General features: G+C 47.6%; 1 protein-coding gene across 3 annotated transcripts; it reads right to left on the bottom strand.

Annotated features, from left to right (window-relative positions):
* Nucleotides 1-891: 891 nt before the first annotated feature.
* On the bottom strand, nucleotides 892-13,116 carry LOC144125897 (uncharacterized). 3 transcript variants are annotated; one of them, XM_077659696.1, is made up of 7 exons: nucleotides 12,899-13,116; nucleotides 12,416-12,728; nucleotides 11,112-11,165; nucleotides 10,094-10,163; nucleotides 9,440-9,461; nucleotides 2,805-2,889; nucleotides 892-1,296 (listed from the first exon to the last, which is right to left on the bottom strand). In XM_077659696.1, the coding sequence occupies exons 2-7, from the start codon at nucleotides 12,548-12,550 to the stop codon at nucleotides 940-942; spliced, it is 723 nt and encodes a 240-aa protein (XP_077515822.1). In that variant the 5' UTR covers nucleotides 12,551-12,728; nucleotides 12,899-13,116; the 3' UTR covers nucleotides 892-939. The 3 variants fall into 3 exon arrangements, 2 of the variants coding, with proteins under 2 accessions (XP_077515822.1, XP_077515821.1); XM_077659695.1 differs by lacking the exon at nucleotides 12,899-13,116 and having other exon boundaries at nucleotides 11,112-12,550; XR_013313435.1 differs by lacking the exons at nucleotides 10,094-10,163; nucleotides 12,899-13,116 and having other exon boundaries at nucleotides 1,285-1,296; nucleotides 9,324-9,461; nucleotides 10,924-12,550.
* Between the last annotated feature and the right edge of the window lie 855 nt (nucleotides 13,117-13,971).

Below are 13,971 nucleotides of genomic sequence, written 5' to 3'. Positions count from 1 at the left end.
TTGACTTCACTTGGCAGTCAAAATTCCTGTCAAGTTAAACCGGCTGAGGAGTTATGGTTTCCATTACTTGCAAACTTGGCTGAGCACTGTTCTGTCTTGGCTGTCATTGATCTTGTCTTTTAAAGCCATCTGAAAAACATTAAAAATCCGTGCCACAATGACCTAACACTGTCCCTTTTTCTTTTGTTACTCAATTTTAGCATATCCCCCACGTGGCACCCCGAAACTCGTTCCTAGCTCTGCCATCACGCTGGCACCTTACAGGACTTTCGCTACCAGTTGATCTGCCTCGGGGTTTGCATGAAATGTAGACAAGAAGCACATATATATAAAAATGTGATACGCTCTGTTTACACCACATAGTATCTGCTAACTCTGTCCAGTATATTCCAGCAAGATGTAAGCCTAAATAAAGTAACTACACCAAACTGACCATCAGGAAGGAAAATCTGATGTTTGCAGCTGAAACAAATATGCTATTCAAACGTATTATCTTTTTCTGCAGAGGCCAGGAAAGCACTACTGAAAGAATACAAAGGAGAGTAGAGGAGGAAGCCTTGAAGGCTCAACAAATTACTCCAGAAAATGCTACTCACATCATAAGGAGGATAAACTGAGCCTGCCACAAGCCCAGTATACTAGTATTGCACAAACAAACTAGCCATATGACCTTTGCTGACCAGAAATATTTTTGCCCTTTCTGTCCAAGAAAGACATTTTACTTTTATTAATTATAAACTCTCCCTCTCATATTAACTTTATGCAGTGCTCATGTTGCAACACCTCAATCTCTGTAGTGCACAGCTCTAATCCCTATTTTTCAAAGCCACTAAGGATATCTCATATTCAACGTAAACAAAAATACCAACAGAAGGAGGCACGCTTCACAAATGAGCACTAAAATGGTTATATTGAAGAAAACCAAGCTAAAAAAATTTGTTAGGGTATGGCACGTTGAAGGCATGCATGGTTGCAAGAAATGGCAACACGTGCCTCAAGCTGCCGGTGTGTGTCTTGTACTCCATGACGGTGTTGATGGGCAGGGTTGAAAACACGCCGCAGGGTGTCTCGGATGCGTAGCGTGGTATGGCTGTCACTGGCAGTGCGGTTCCATATTGACACTCCTCCTGGATTGATGTCCTCCTGGAAGCGCACTGACGCCACCGCACCGCACACCTCTTCACCGACCATAAACTGCTCGCCAAGGATGGCCAGGATCAGGTTCTCCCAGCAGCGGGACGCTAGCCCCTTGCGCAGCCGTACGATCCACTTGCCACCAGTGCGGTTAGCTTCATCCTGGCATAGAAATCAAACAGAGTGCACTGAAGAAAACTGCCAACATCATGATGCACGCTAATAGCTCTCAATGTTGGCACTCTGATGCGATGTTTGTGCCAAAATTGCTATGGTGGTTGGTGCATAGTAGTAGCGGCAGCCTTAGCTTCAAGTTCCCTTTTGTATTTTGAGTGGACCAGTAGGAGCAGTACGAAACTATCATGACATGGCCTCAGTGCCTGCACAGCATATTAGTAAACCCCCGGGTTTACAAAGGTTACACATGCTGCAGAAAGCATTTTATGTCTGGCTCAGAGTAATGTTTTTGTACCAATGTTGCTTGATGTTTTTAATAGCCAGCTTTGTTTCCTGGTTCTGCAACAATACTGTAGTTGCTGCAGCTCCCTCCCTTCTTGCTTAATGTGAAAAATGTGTTATTTGCTGAAAAACTGACAACTAATGTAATCCCATTCTTGCAACAATGAGAAATAAACTTACTTTTTACACTCAGACCTCACTTTAAACTTTGAGAATTTCAGGATAACTGCTAGTCTGCTTCACTGTATAACCTTACTTCTCATGTTTTTTCTTTCGCCTTAAGTTTAGTTCAGTGAAAGTAAATGAAACAAATGGCCACATCTGCCTGGCCTCTCCTAAGAGATGGTATTTTCATACAGTCCTCTGGTGTGCACACTGTAATGTTAATTCCATTGCTGCTGAAACGATTATCACAAGTTTGATTTCTGCCAGGATAACCAGTGAGCTCTTGCATGCCAGTAAAGAGCTGAAAATGTGTATGCAATGAAGCAGTGTGCCTGAAATACCTACTTGTGAAATTATGCACACGGACGCTGTACAAACAGCTGTTACCTTTAGAAGGCTACAGAATACGCATCATTTTGCATTACCCAGCTGATTTGTCACATTCTCTAAATTTTACAACAGCCTTGGAATACTTTCTAATCCCCCTGCCTGTCTCCTGCTTGAGAGCATGATGACTTATATTACAGGCAGCTGCATGGAGAGGATGCTCTCCTCAGTTTTGCAGCAGAGGAACGTCAACAGTGAGGCTGCCACTATGAATCAGTTCACATGTAAGTGCGAAGTAAGGTATCCACTGAATAAACAGAGCAAACTATCTTTTAAAGTATATGAGAGTAATAATGTGCACTTGTTTCCTTTTTACTGTGCGAACTACTACTGTGCATGTAAGAAAACTGAGCTGAAGACAGTAAAAGGAAGTTGCAGAAGTGCATTGAAAGCAGGGCTGTTCAATGCCTAGTAAAACACTTTGCCTAATCATCTACTTTCTGTTTTCTCAGTCACTTGGGCAAATTTGCATGTGACCTCACAGAAGCACCCATGGAATGCGGTAAACGAAAAATTCAGTCAACTACAAAGCAACTTTAACACTTCTGGAATTACATAAAGTCATATATCAGTTCCAATTTTTCAACATTCAGTGTCCAAGATGGCATGCAAATACAAAAACAACAGAAAAGAGCTTGCCTCCCACATTGGTTTGATACCTTCCTTGAAGAGGTGGTAGTCACTGTGTCCTGACATTTCTGATGGCCAAATCTAATGGCTGTAGTGCCTCCAGAACTGTTCCACCTGAAATTAACCAAAGCCAACATTTAAAAAAGGTCAGCAGTGACGAAAACAGTATTGACAGTGACACAAAGATACTGTATACAAAAATAAACTAAAATAGTAAACATGTCACTTGTGCAACACCGTAAAAAATTGATTGTACAATCAAGTCAACAACGACATCTGTAAAACACTGGAATGTGTTTGATCACATGAAATAGAGTTGTGCCTAGCAGTCCTAAGAAAGGATTTAAATTATGTGATCAGATTAAGCTCCCAGCACCACAATTACTACAAGGCCACCCTTAAAATGCCAGGAGACCATTTAAGGAGTGCCTTAACAAATATTCCAAAAAGAAGTCTTCTTTCTGTTTGTGCCAAACACACATTATGTGCATTCCTCTGAACATGTGTGCTAACTACCCCTTAGCATGAAATTCTGTCTTCAGCGTCACCTTTATTTCCTTTCGAAGGAAAAAAAAAGCAAAGGCGTCACCATTTTTACTGTCATGTACAGTGCATGCCGATTCCCTCCTGCTCTTCGTGTTTCACTTGGCTCGTGCATTTCCACTGACACCTCGCATGGTCTGTTATGCACTTATGATCGACTCTACTGATGACTCAAAAGAAAGGTCATATTGCCAGGTGGCGCTGAGGCAAAAAGACGTTGATGCTGGTGGCGCGTGGATTGAACGACGAAGCGCACTGTCACCCCCCCCCCATCGAAGGACGTCTGCTGAGCCCTCTCTTGCCGGATACTTGTCTTGTCACCAACACCGTGACAAATCTAGTGGAGGTGGGATCGATCTCATGTCCCGTACCCCAAAGGTTAGCCTGAGCTCCAGTCCTGTTCCCGTCAAGACGCCTGTTCCCCGTGTTCGCGCCGGATTCGAGGCTTACCACCCGAGCCTGCCCCATCTGGTATGTCCACGGAACACCCTGGTGCGACCACCCCAATGCCTGGGGCGACCACACTCTACTTCATGCTTCAGAAACCCCGCATCCCGAAGTCCTTCCATGGTGACATCTTTGAATACGTGGAAGACTGGTTGCAGTACTACGAGTGAGTTGCCGCGTTCAACCAGTGGGATGACGCCGCCCAGCTCAGGAACGTCTACTTCAGCTTAGACGACGGTGCTCGGACATGGTTCGAAAACCGCGAAGACCAGTTGTCGTCTTGGAGTGAGTTCCGGCGCCAGAAACATACGGCAGCTCGGATCGTCACGAACGGGCAGAACGCGCTCTGCAATCACGTGTTTAGCTTCCAAATGAAAACATTGCAGCGTATGCAGAGGACTTGACATGCCTCTTCAGGCGCGCGGACCCTGAAATGTCCGAGGACAAAAGGCTGCACCATCTCATGCGTGGCGTCAAGGAGTAACTCTTTGCTGGCCTTGTCTGCAGCCTTCCGAAGACTGTCACCGAGTTTCTCACTGAGTCTTCCACGATTGAGAGGGTCCTTCAGCAAAGAGCGACGCGTACGATCGACCCGTGTCCGCCGCCTCCGTTTCCGGCGAATTACCATTCCACAGCATCGACACCTCCCCACTACGTGATCTCATACGTTCGATTGTGCGCGACGTCCATCCCCTCCTCGTGTCTCGCCTGACTGTCGTCTCACCTACGCCGAAGCCCTGTGGTGCCCTGCTCCAGCTTCGGCGCCCTTTGTTCCGGCTCCTGCTGAAGTGCCGGGGCCGCCTGCACCCGTACCGCAGTACGTGGAAGCTCCCCGACCATCCGCACGCAAAGCCGACGTGTGGCGCACATTCGACCGACGCCCCCAATGCTTTCACTGCGGCGAACCAGGTCACCTGTATCGGCACTGCCCCTACCGCCGTCTAGGCTTCGAGGGGTTTCCCGCCGATTCTCCTCGACCCCGCTATGGCGAACGACCACGGGCCGTCGCGGATTTCCTTGAAGACCAACGTTGGCTTCAGTCTCGTCGCCAGCAGGCTCGATTCCCGTTGCCCAGGGGTCGTCCTTCACCACCATCCGCGAGTTGTTCCCGGGCGACGCAAGGTCAGTCGCCCAGCCCACGACGGGAAAACTGCAGCCAGAGACCTCAGGGGGTGGGCTCGCTGGACATTGTTGTGCGGGAGACCCCCCATTAACGTGGACACGACATGCCGACGCCTCAACGGTTCCGAAGTCTGTGGTCACCGTTCACTACGACACAGCGACGCTCCCTTGATATAACGACGCTTTGATGGTTCCGAGGTATGCAGTACCCGCTCGCTTCGACACATCGACGCTGACACATGATGGCGCCTCGACGATTCCGACGCCCGGGCTCTCTGATCCCTCCGATGCACTGACGCCATTAGAAAGCACACGCCACGCCGACGACTTACCGGTGGCAAAGTCTGCAGGCAAAGACGCCTGTGACCGATCATCCCCTCCGGGGCCTGCAACTCGCGAGGGCTTTCCTTAGACATACCTGTGATACTGGATGGTCACCACTTTCGAGCGTTATTAGATACTGGTGCTGATTATTCGATTCTAAGCAGCCAGCTCGCTGCCGTTCTCAAAAAGGTTCTCACGCCATGGGCTGGCACACACTTTTGCACTGCGGGCAGTCATCTGATTGCACCTCACGGCATGTGCACTACCCGAGTTCAAATCCGGGAGTTCATATTTGTCATTTGCTGTCTTGGTCTGAATAACTGTTTGCGCGACCTCATCTTAGGTGTCGATTTTCTGTGTGAATATGGGGGAATTACTGACCTACGCGACAACAAAGTCACGTTTTCAACTGAAATTGCTGTTGCCCTCAGCAATACGCCATGACCAAGCCAGACGCTTCGAGTTTCTACGGACACTGTCACCCTGCCGCCTCGAACCAGCACCTTCATTACGGCTGAGTGCTAATCAGTTCAGGACGGTGATGCCATCGCCGAAACCAACCTTTCATTTCTGCTGACGCAAGGCGTGTGCGTGGCCCGCAGTCTAATCCATCTTAACAGTGGCCAGTCACAGGTACTTGCTACCAATTTTACGCACGAGCATCGGCATCTTTTTCGCGGCACTTCCGTAGCCTTTGCCGAACGCATCTCCGTTATTTCCGAGTGCTTCTCCTCAGAACGAGTGCAGCCTTCTTTCTCCCTCGAGAGCCTCGATGTCAACTCCACGCTGTCAACCAGCCAATGGGAACAGTTGTGTGCACTATTGCTCGAATTCAGAGTGTGTTTCGCCTCCTCTTCATAAGTGTGTCAAACTACCATCGCCAAGCACCGCATCGTGACATACGATGACGTACACTCAATCTGTCAACACCCTATCGCATATCGTCTACAGAGCGCGAAGTCATTAAGTACCAGGTTAAGGAGATGCTCGATGATGATGTTATCCAGCCCATGGTCCTTGCCGGTTGTGCTCGTTAAAAAGAAAGACAGCAATCTGCGTTTTTGCGTCGATTACCGGAAGCTGAACGCGGTCACGAAGAAGGATGTTTACCCATTGCCACGTATTGACGACTCTCTCGACCGCCTTCGGCGTGCTCAGTATTTTTTATCCATCGACCTAAAAAGTGGCTACTGGCAAATTGAGATCGATGAACAGGATCGTGGGAAGGTGGCCTTTGTCACTCCCGACGGCTTTTATGAATTTAAAGTTCTACCTTTTGGTCTTTGTTCTGCGCCTGCCACCTTTCAGCGGATGATGGACATTGTCCTTGCCGGTCTTAAATGGCGGTGCTGCCTCGTCTATCTCGACGACGTGGTGGTTTTTGCCGACTCACTTAGTCAACATCTTGAACGCCTGCGGACGGTCCTCGAATCCCTTTGTTCAGCTAACTTGACATTGAAGCCCCAAAAATGCCACTTCGATTACCAGGAGCTGAAATTTTTCGGCCATGTTGTCAGCGCCTCCGGCGTGAAGCCCAACCCCGACAAGCTTGCCGTGGTTGCGAAATTTCCACCCCCATGTGAAAAGAAAGCTGTTCGGCGCTTGTCGAACTCGCAACCCCGACACGGACGACGACATCAGTTTCCTTAGGGATATTCATTCTTCTGATTTGTCAACCCAGCAGTGCGCCGATCCAGTGTTACGACCCCTCATCGATTATTTGGAAGGTCAGCCAGCCACTGTTCCTAAATGTTTTTCTACGCATGTGTTGTCCTTTTCCCTGCGACGAGGCATGCTCTATAAGAAGAACCCTGGTTTCAGTTCGCGAGCGTACCTCCTTGACGTGCCGACAACACTTCAAGAGGAAATACTTTCTGCATGCCATAACGAACCAACCTCTGGCCATTTCGGATACTCTCGCACGCTTTCCAGAATACGCCAGTTGTTCTACTGGCCCAAACTTGCCACTGTTGTTAGACGCTAGGTGCAGAGCTGTCGGCAATGTCAGCGCCGTAAGGCACCGGCCGCCAAGCCTCCGGGGCTCCTCCAACCTATTGCACCACCACGTGCCCCGTTCGATCAGGTCGGCATGGACCTTCTCGGCCCTTTCCCTTTGTCCCCGGGTGGCAACAGGTACATCATCATTGCCACAGACTACCCCACTCGATAGGCCGAGGCCAAAGCCTTACCTCGTGGCACAGCGTCTGAGGTTGCGGATTTCTTCATGCATCAGATCGTACTTCGGTACGGCACCCCAACCTATGTCATTACCGACTGAAGGACCTCCTTTACTACACAGATGATGGCCGAAATTTTTCAGCTAAGCGGTACGACATACCTCAAAACTACTGCTTACCACCCACAGGACTGACAGAGTGGCTTACTAAGTCCATGGCGGACATGCTGGCGATGTACAGCGATGTGCAACACAGGACTTGGGACATGATCATACCGTACGTGACATTCGCCTATAACACAGCAGTTCAAGAGATGACCCGTTTCACCCCATTCCGCTTCCTCTACAACAGGGAGGTTCAGACGATGCTCGACGCAATGCTCCCTTGCGCCACAGATGACCAACTTTCTGCTGACGCTGAGAAGTTTGCCCATGAAGCCGAGCAGGCTCGTCAGATAGCATGTGTTCACATCACACAGCAACAAGATAAAGACTCGCGCCGATACAACCTCCGGCACAGACAAGTCTTCTACAATCCCGGCGGCCTGGTTTGGGTATGGATACCCGTTCGATGGCAAGGCTTGTCCGAAAAACTCATTTTCCGCTATTTCGGTCCTTACAAAGTCTTGCAGCGCGTCAGCGACGCTAATTACAAGGTACTACCGGATGCGGTACTTTCACAGCAGAGAAGCCGTCGACTAGCCCGTCCACAGATCGTCCATGTTTTACGCATGAAGCCGTATTCTGCACGGTGACCCTCCAGATTCTTCGAGCCTTTCTTGTGTGCTTAAATGTGCTTGTGTTCGCGCTCTCTTCTGAGCATGTTTTTTTTAAAGAGGGGAGGAATGCCAGGTAGTGCTGAGGGGTGTTGACACTGGTGGCACGCGGATTGAACGACGTTGAAGTTCGCCGTCTCCCCCCCCCACCGAAGGACGTGCTGCCGAGCCCTCTCTTGCCGGGTCCCTGTCTTGTCACCAACACCGTGACAATATAAAGGCTGCCTTTTGCAGAATGGAGGAAAAAAATTAAGCTTTTCAGAGCCCAAACCTGTGTACCAGTAAGGAAGCGTCAACTGGTAGCGTCAACGCTTCCTTCTTTGCACTTGCATCTGGCCATGTCACTAATCGAGCTTGGTTGAATAAGCTGCTCCCCATGGCTACACAGAATTTTGCAGTGTCTATTTTTTAATCCACTTGCAACAGCACATCAATTGAAAACCCATATGGCCCATTTCCACTGTCAGCTTTTGCTTTCTGATGCTCACATTGCTCATGTGCACTGTGGTTAACCAAATAAAAAGCACAGGAATCAGAAACGTCTTTACACAAGTTGCATAAAGGTGCCAGCCCAGATAGTGTACTGCCCAAAGACGAAACCATAGGCAAAATGACCAGATCAGAATGTGGCACCAGCGTGTTACTACAACACATAAAGCCATTTCTGGCAACACATATGCCAATACTTTCTAGTGCAGTTGTGGCTTGGTACTGTCTGCTGCTGTTACACATCTCACCTTTTCTTTTTTTCTATTGTAATGTAACACTGAGTGAGTGACCTTGTTAGCCTCAAGTAACCATTATTTCAAATGAAAGAATAATTAACAGAATTTTTCCTTCACAAGTCATACTTCCGATTTCTTTTCTTGTCATTAAAAATACACGTCAACATTTGCTACATGCCATTTTCTTAATTACTGATTCACTGCTGAACTAAGGCTAAATGTGCATGGTGTGGACATCAGCCATTCAAATGTGTGACAACAAAAAAAGAAAACACAGTGCAAACACAGTGCAGAGCCATACTGATCTGAGACCCTTACAAGATATTTCTGCTATAATTTGGGACCTGCACAGTGGCCATTAGCAACAGCACATATCTCATGCACTGGAAGATTGCCGATACATCAAAGGATCTATCAATAATCGCAAAGACTTACTGTATCAAATGTGCAGACTAGTTTGAGGTTCTGATCATAACGTAGGTTGTTGGGCTTATTTCCATGTGCTCGCCTTGAAACCCAAAACGAGTATGCAAATTGCAGCCTGTGCTCACCACGCTCTTCGGGAGTTGTTGCCTGTAGAAGAGATAAAATGCACCTTGATACAGTCACCATCAATCTTGCGTACAGCACTCAAGTGGTATGCTAAATATCACTGCAGTCTAATTTCTCTACATTATTTTTGCCTTTTCTCTACGGCACAACACTCGAGAGCTTTGCGCAAGGTAAGAGGAAACTACGCAGCGCCAAATGCCGACTCCGCGGAATGACGCATTATTAGCACAAAAAATGACATAATGGTAATTTGGCAGCACAACACACTTGATAATTTTGTCCAAAGGAAAGGAGAATAACGCAGATTCCCGACGTCTCACTCAACCTACAGAAGATGCACGCGAAATGCTGTGCCCACAGAATTCACGACTAGCGCTGCAGAATAAATGAAAAGAGAATGAAACTTGGAATGTAAACCAGTAGATCGATTATTATCACTGCTCTCGGAACGACAAGCTGTGCAAGCAACAACAGACAGGTAGTATCTATGACAGCAGGTAAAAAGCTCGACGGCCTCAGTTCATGACATTTTCATTCAAGCGGGGCTAGCTGAATGCAAGTTGGCTGATGGCGCAACACAACCCGACCTGACATAGGCCTCGCATGAACAAGGTGCCCTAAGTTGAGCGATGGTTCGAACCAACAATGCTTACCGGCGCGGCCATAATCGCTCTTCGCCGGCTCGCCTCCTAGTTGCCACCTTGAGAATTGTCTTGCACCAGCCTGCACCAGAATTGTGATTATGGCACTAATAGCACACACTAGAAAGGCGAAAAGCTTCGCCCTACGCTCAGCACCAGACATGCCGCTGTGTGTCATAGTGGCGGCATCAGCTATAGTGACGACGAAATAAATCCACGCATCTGACAACCCACGAGTGCAACAATATACGTTCGGTACTGCATTTTACCAGTTTATCAAACAACTAAAAGGCAAGCAAAGTTAAAAGACCAAGCTACAATGCAGTCAGGTGCGCTGTCTCGAGCCCTACAACGATTAAGACACGCTGATCGCGACACAATGTGCGCCATCATGTTTTTGCCTACTCACTTTGCGGCTTGTTATCAACGGATTTCACAGCAAGATAACCTTAAGATCTAAAACAACCTACAACAAAACATACTGAAACTTTATCATGCTACCTTACACTTTATGAGACATGGAGTTGTGAGCAAAGCACACCGGCTATTTAGGGCGGGATTCTCGTTCTTGTGAAATATGCAAAATTTTTGTTCTCTAGAGTTAGCGGTTTTCGAGATAAAAGTGGGACACAGGAGTCCCCCTGCCCCATGAGTGCGTTTGAGAAAAAGGGACATGTGTGTCCCGCTGACCACTGAAGCACAGCCACTTAAGAAAAAATAGTAGTTTTATCTTGTGATGTGAAATTGCTTTGGGCATAGGAGCAACAAAGGACAGAGCATACAAAAGCATACTTTCTAAGAGGGAAAATCTAAAGAATGTCATTCTATATCTATGCACTCACTGTCACATTTGGAGAACGAACACTGGCGCACCTTCCGCTGTCTACTTTCTGTCATGGAAAGGCGAGAAGCAAGTTGCACAAAGGGGCACGTCACAGACTTTGCAGGTTAACCGTGTTCTTACTTCTTTGGCTTTTGTAGAACACCACCTGCATCTTCTTTGGTTTGCATTTGGAACAGGGTGGCTTACCTCCTGAGAAACACCAACCATCTTCTGTCCGGACTCGCTTCCACGTTTCTTGTACTGGAATGCAGGCAATACATTTTTCTGCCTGAAGGTTTGCCCAGCGATTAGTTCTGTACTGAGAACCAACAAAAACCACAAATGCTCCGATGGTACTGAATGAATGTATTCACGACTGCAGCATCCAAAAAATAACAGAACAACTGGTGCCATCCTTTTTTGGGCCTCCTGTCGACACATGGGCATTTCTGTTCTGGTCGAAGGGGTCGACTTCTCCCATGTACTTATTGTAGTCAGAGACCACTTTTGGACAAGACTTGTTGGATAGTGTGCAATTAACTTACACTATCTAGCAAGAATCATGAAAGTTGGATATCACAGTGACAGTTCTGTTGTCTCTCCATTGATATGCTGACACCTGTCTGCAAACATACTGTCCCCTCTTTAGATGCTGGCCGTGATTTATTTCAGAGGGTATGTCCTTTCCGTTCTTGCGAACGGTACCAGCGGCCAGGATGTTTTTCTCAGACAATTTTTCCATTAGTCTTGTAGTAGTGAAAAAATTATCAAAATAGAGCTGAGTGTCCTCTTCCAATTCACTGCTGAGCGACAAAACGACATGCTCTCCTAGGGTCAGACTGGCCTCTCTTTCAGCAGATTTTCCTTCATAAATCTGAAATTCGCACAGATAGCCGGTACCGGCTAGCTGTGTGTGGAGGCTACAAAGTGTTGTGTCGCTCTGACTCTGCAATGTTGCAGAGTCAGAGCAACACCACACTTTGTAGCCTCTCTTTATCGGCTTCATGGGTGCATACTGCTTCAGTGCTGATCGACCTTTGAAGCGAACCATGGACTCGTCGATAGCTTGGTGGTTTGAGGGCTTGTATTGAGTACGGAAGCGCTCATTTTGAGCGTTCACAAGAGGCCGGACTTTGGCAAGTCTATCAAAGCCTTCTTCACCCCGACGCTTGATTTTCTCAGTAAGGTGCAAAGAGTTCATTATGGCCTGGAAACTTTTGAATGTCATGATGTTGGCGATCTCGGCAACATTGAAAAATCTATCATTGCTCCAGTAGAGGTAAACATGATGCATAGGATTGCCACTCATGAGGAGCATGATTCCGAAATATGCTTTCAGCTCTTCTTTCGTGACGTCACGCCAACCTTTCCTCGATTTTTGCGACGCAAAGCGATTTGTCTCCAGTACTACCATTCCAAGTACTAGCTTCATCGTCGAAGTATAAACTGAACGTCTGCATCGGCTTGCAAAAATCAGGCAACTTTTCAGAATACAGCGGGTCGGTTGTCACCTCGCGTTTCACAACAGTTGGTGGAGTCACTGTCCAGAGAGTAGCCGCATCGCTGTCAGCCTCTGCACATTCCTCGTAATATCGCCTCCTGCACTTTTTTGGCTTTTTCCTCGCATATGACTTGCGCCTTTTCATGCCCGCACTCGTGGATGGCTGATCAAGCTCAGCACCTCAGTCTCACACATCCACCGGCGCTAGCGTTGAAATTGCCTCTTCGTCACTCTCCACGCCGTCAGCATCAATTTCGCATCACATGGGTCGTCTGGGAGGCTGAATAGCAGTTCAACTGCTTCCTCAACGGAAAGCGATTTCCCTGCATAAATCAGAATGAAAAGTGGTTGCGCTAATGAGCTGCACACAACGCTAGACTAGCTACTTTCACTTGGTACCAGTTTTGAAGGAAGCAGTATGCGCAGGAGAGCACAAATGACTATTATTAGCAGAGTTAGAAATTCGGCAGTAAAAAGAAAACATGAAACTTACCAATGCCTCCTGAAGAACATGCCTGAAGCGTCTGCTCGGTTTCAATGGGCCCCGCTATCGCCTCGACATTGCGCCGACTGGCCGCTAGACGGCACTAAAAGATGACCCTCAATTTCGGTTTCAATGGCTGGGAGACTGTGCTGCGCGTCGGCCAGTCTAGCTGTTTCATCCTTTTTTCAGGCTTTGAGCAACAACTTTTAGTTTGTTAATGACAAAAAACACGTTTCTCAAGGTCTTAGAGTACAGCAAATTCTTCAGAAGTCTGAGCTGACTTCCAAAGGGGATCATCAGTTTCGTTTTCGAAATCTGAAAGCGTGCTGTGCACGCCGTTCTATCATGCCATTAGGGCCTTTTGTATGCGGCATAACCATTAACTTTAGGACGGTTTACAACAACATAAACATGTTCGAAACATCCATATTGCAACAAGTGCTTGAAGGGGCTAGAAATGCCGGAAAATAAGTATTTACACTGCATGATGCATGGTCGTATATATTGCACTGTTGCCAATAGCAAAAAATAAACTACTTCGGACAAGCAAGAAGGAAAAATAATCCACGAGATATAATAAGGACAGGAGGAAGTCCGGAATTACCTGAGCTCTCAACTGTAGCCAAGTGACCCCTGGCAAAAGAGGACTGCATGGCGCTCAATGGATGGAAGCCGGAGACGGCGTGCGGTAACCTGCCTAGGGAGTCGTTGGCCCGCGGGGACACATCCCTCATATCTAATGTTCTTAGAACTTTGCGAAGCGCGCGTCTGTTACAATCTTGCTGCCGAGCATTGCGAGAGATATGTTTCTATCGGGTGAAGCAGATCTTGGAAGGCCAGCCTGCGCTGTTTCTGGTAATTTTTCCGACGAGGTTTCGCCGAATGGTACCTCCTTGAATAACGTTGAGAAATTTCAAATAAACCCATGCCTCTCTTCTCTATTCTTTCCGCAAGAAACGCAGCTCACTAGGTTCCTGTGTGATGCACACGCGCACAATGACTTTGGGAGTAACACATGCAGCACGCCTGACTGACCGGATTTCTCCAAATGACAAGCACGTGCGTTGATGAAATGAGAACTG

The sequence above is a fragment of the Amblyomma americanum genome, chromosome 3, assembly GCF_052857255.1.
Source record: "Amblyomma americanum isolate KBUSLIRL-KWMA chromosome 3, ASM5285725v1, whole genome shotgun sequence".
In the NCBI taxonomy this organism is placed as follows: Eukaryota; Metazoa; Arthropoda; class Arachnida; order Ixodida; family Ixodidae; genus Amblyomma; species Amblyomma americanum.
This window is presented reverse-complemented; position numbering and strand designations above follow the sequence as displayed.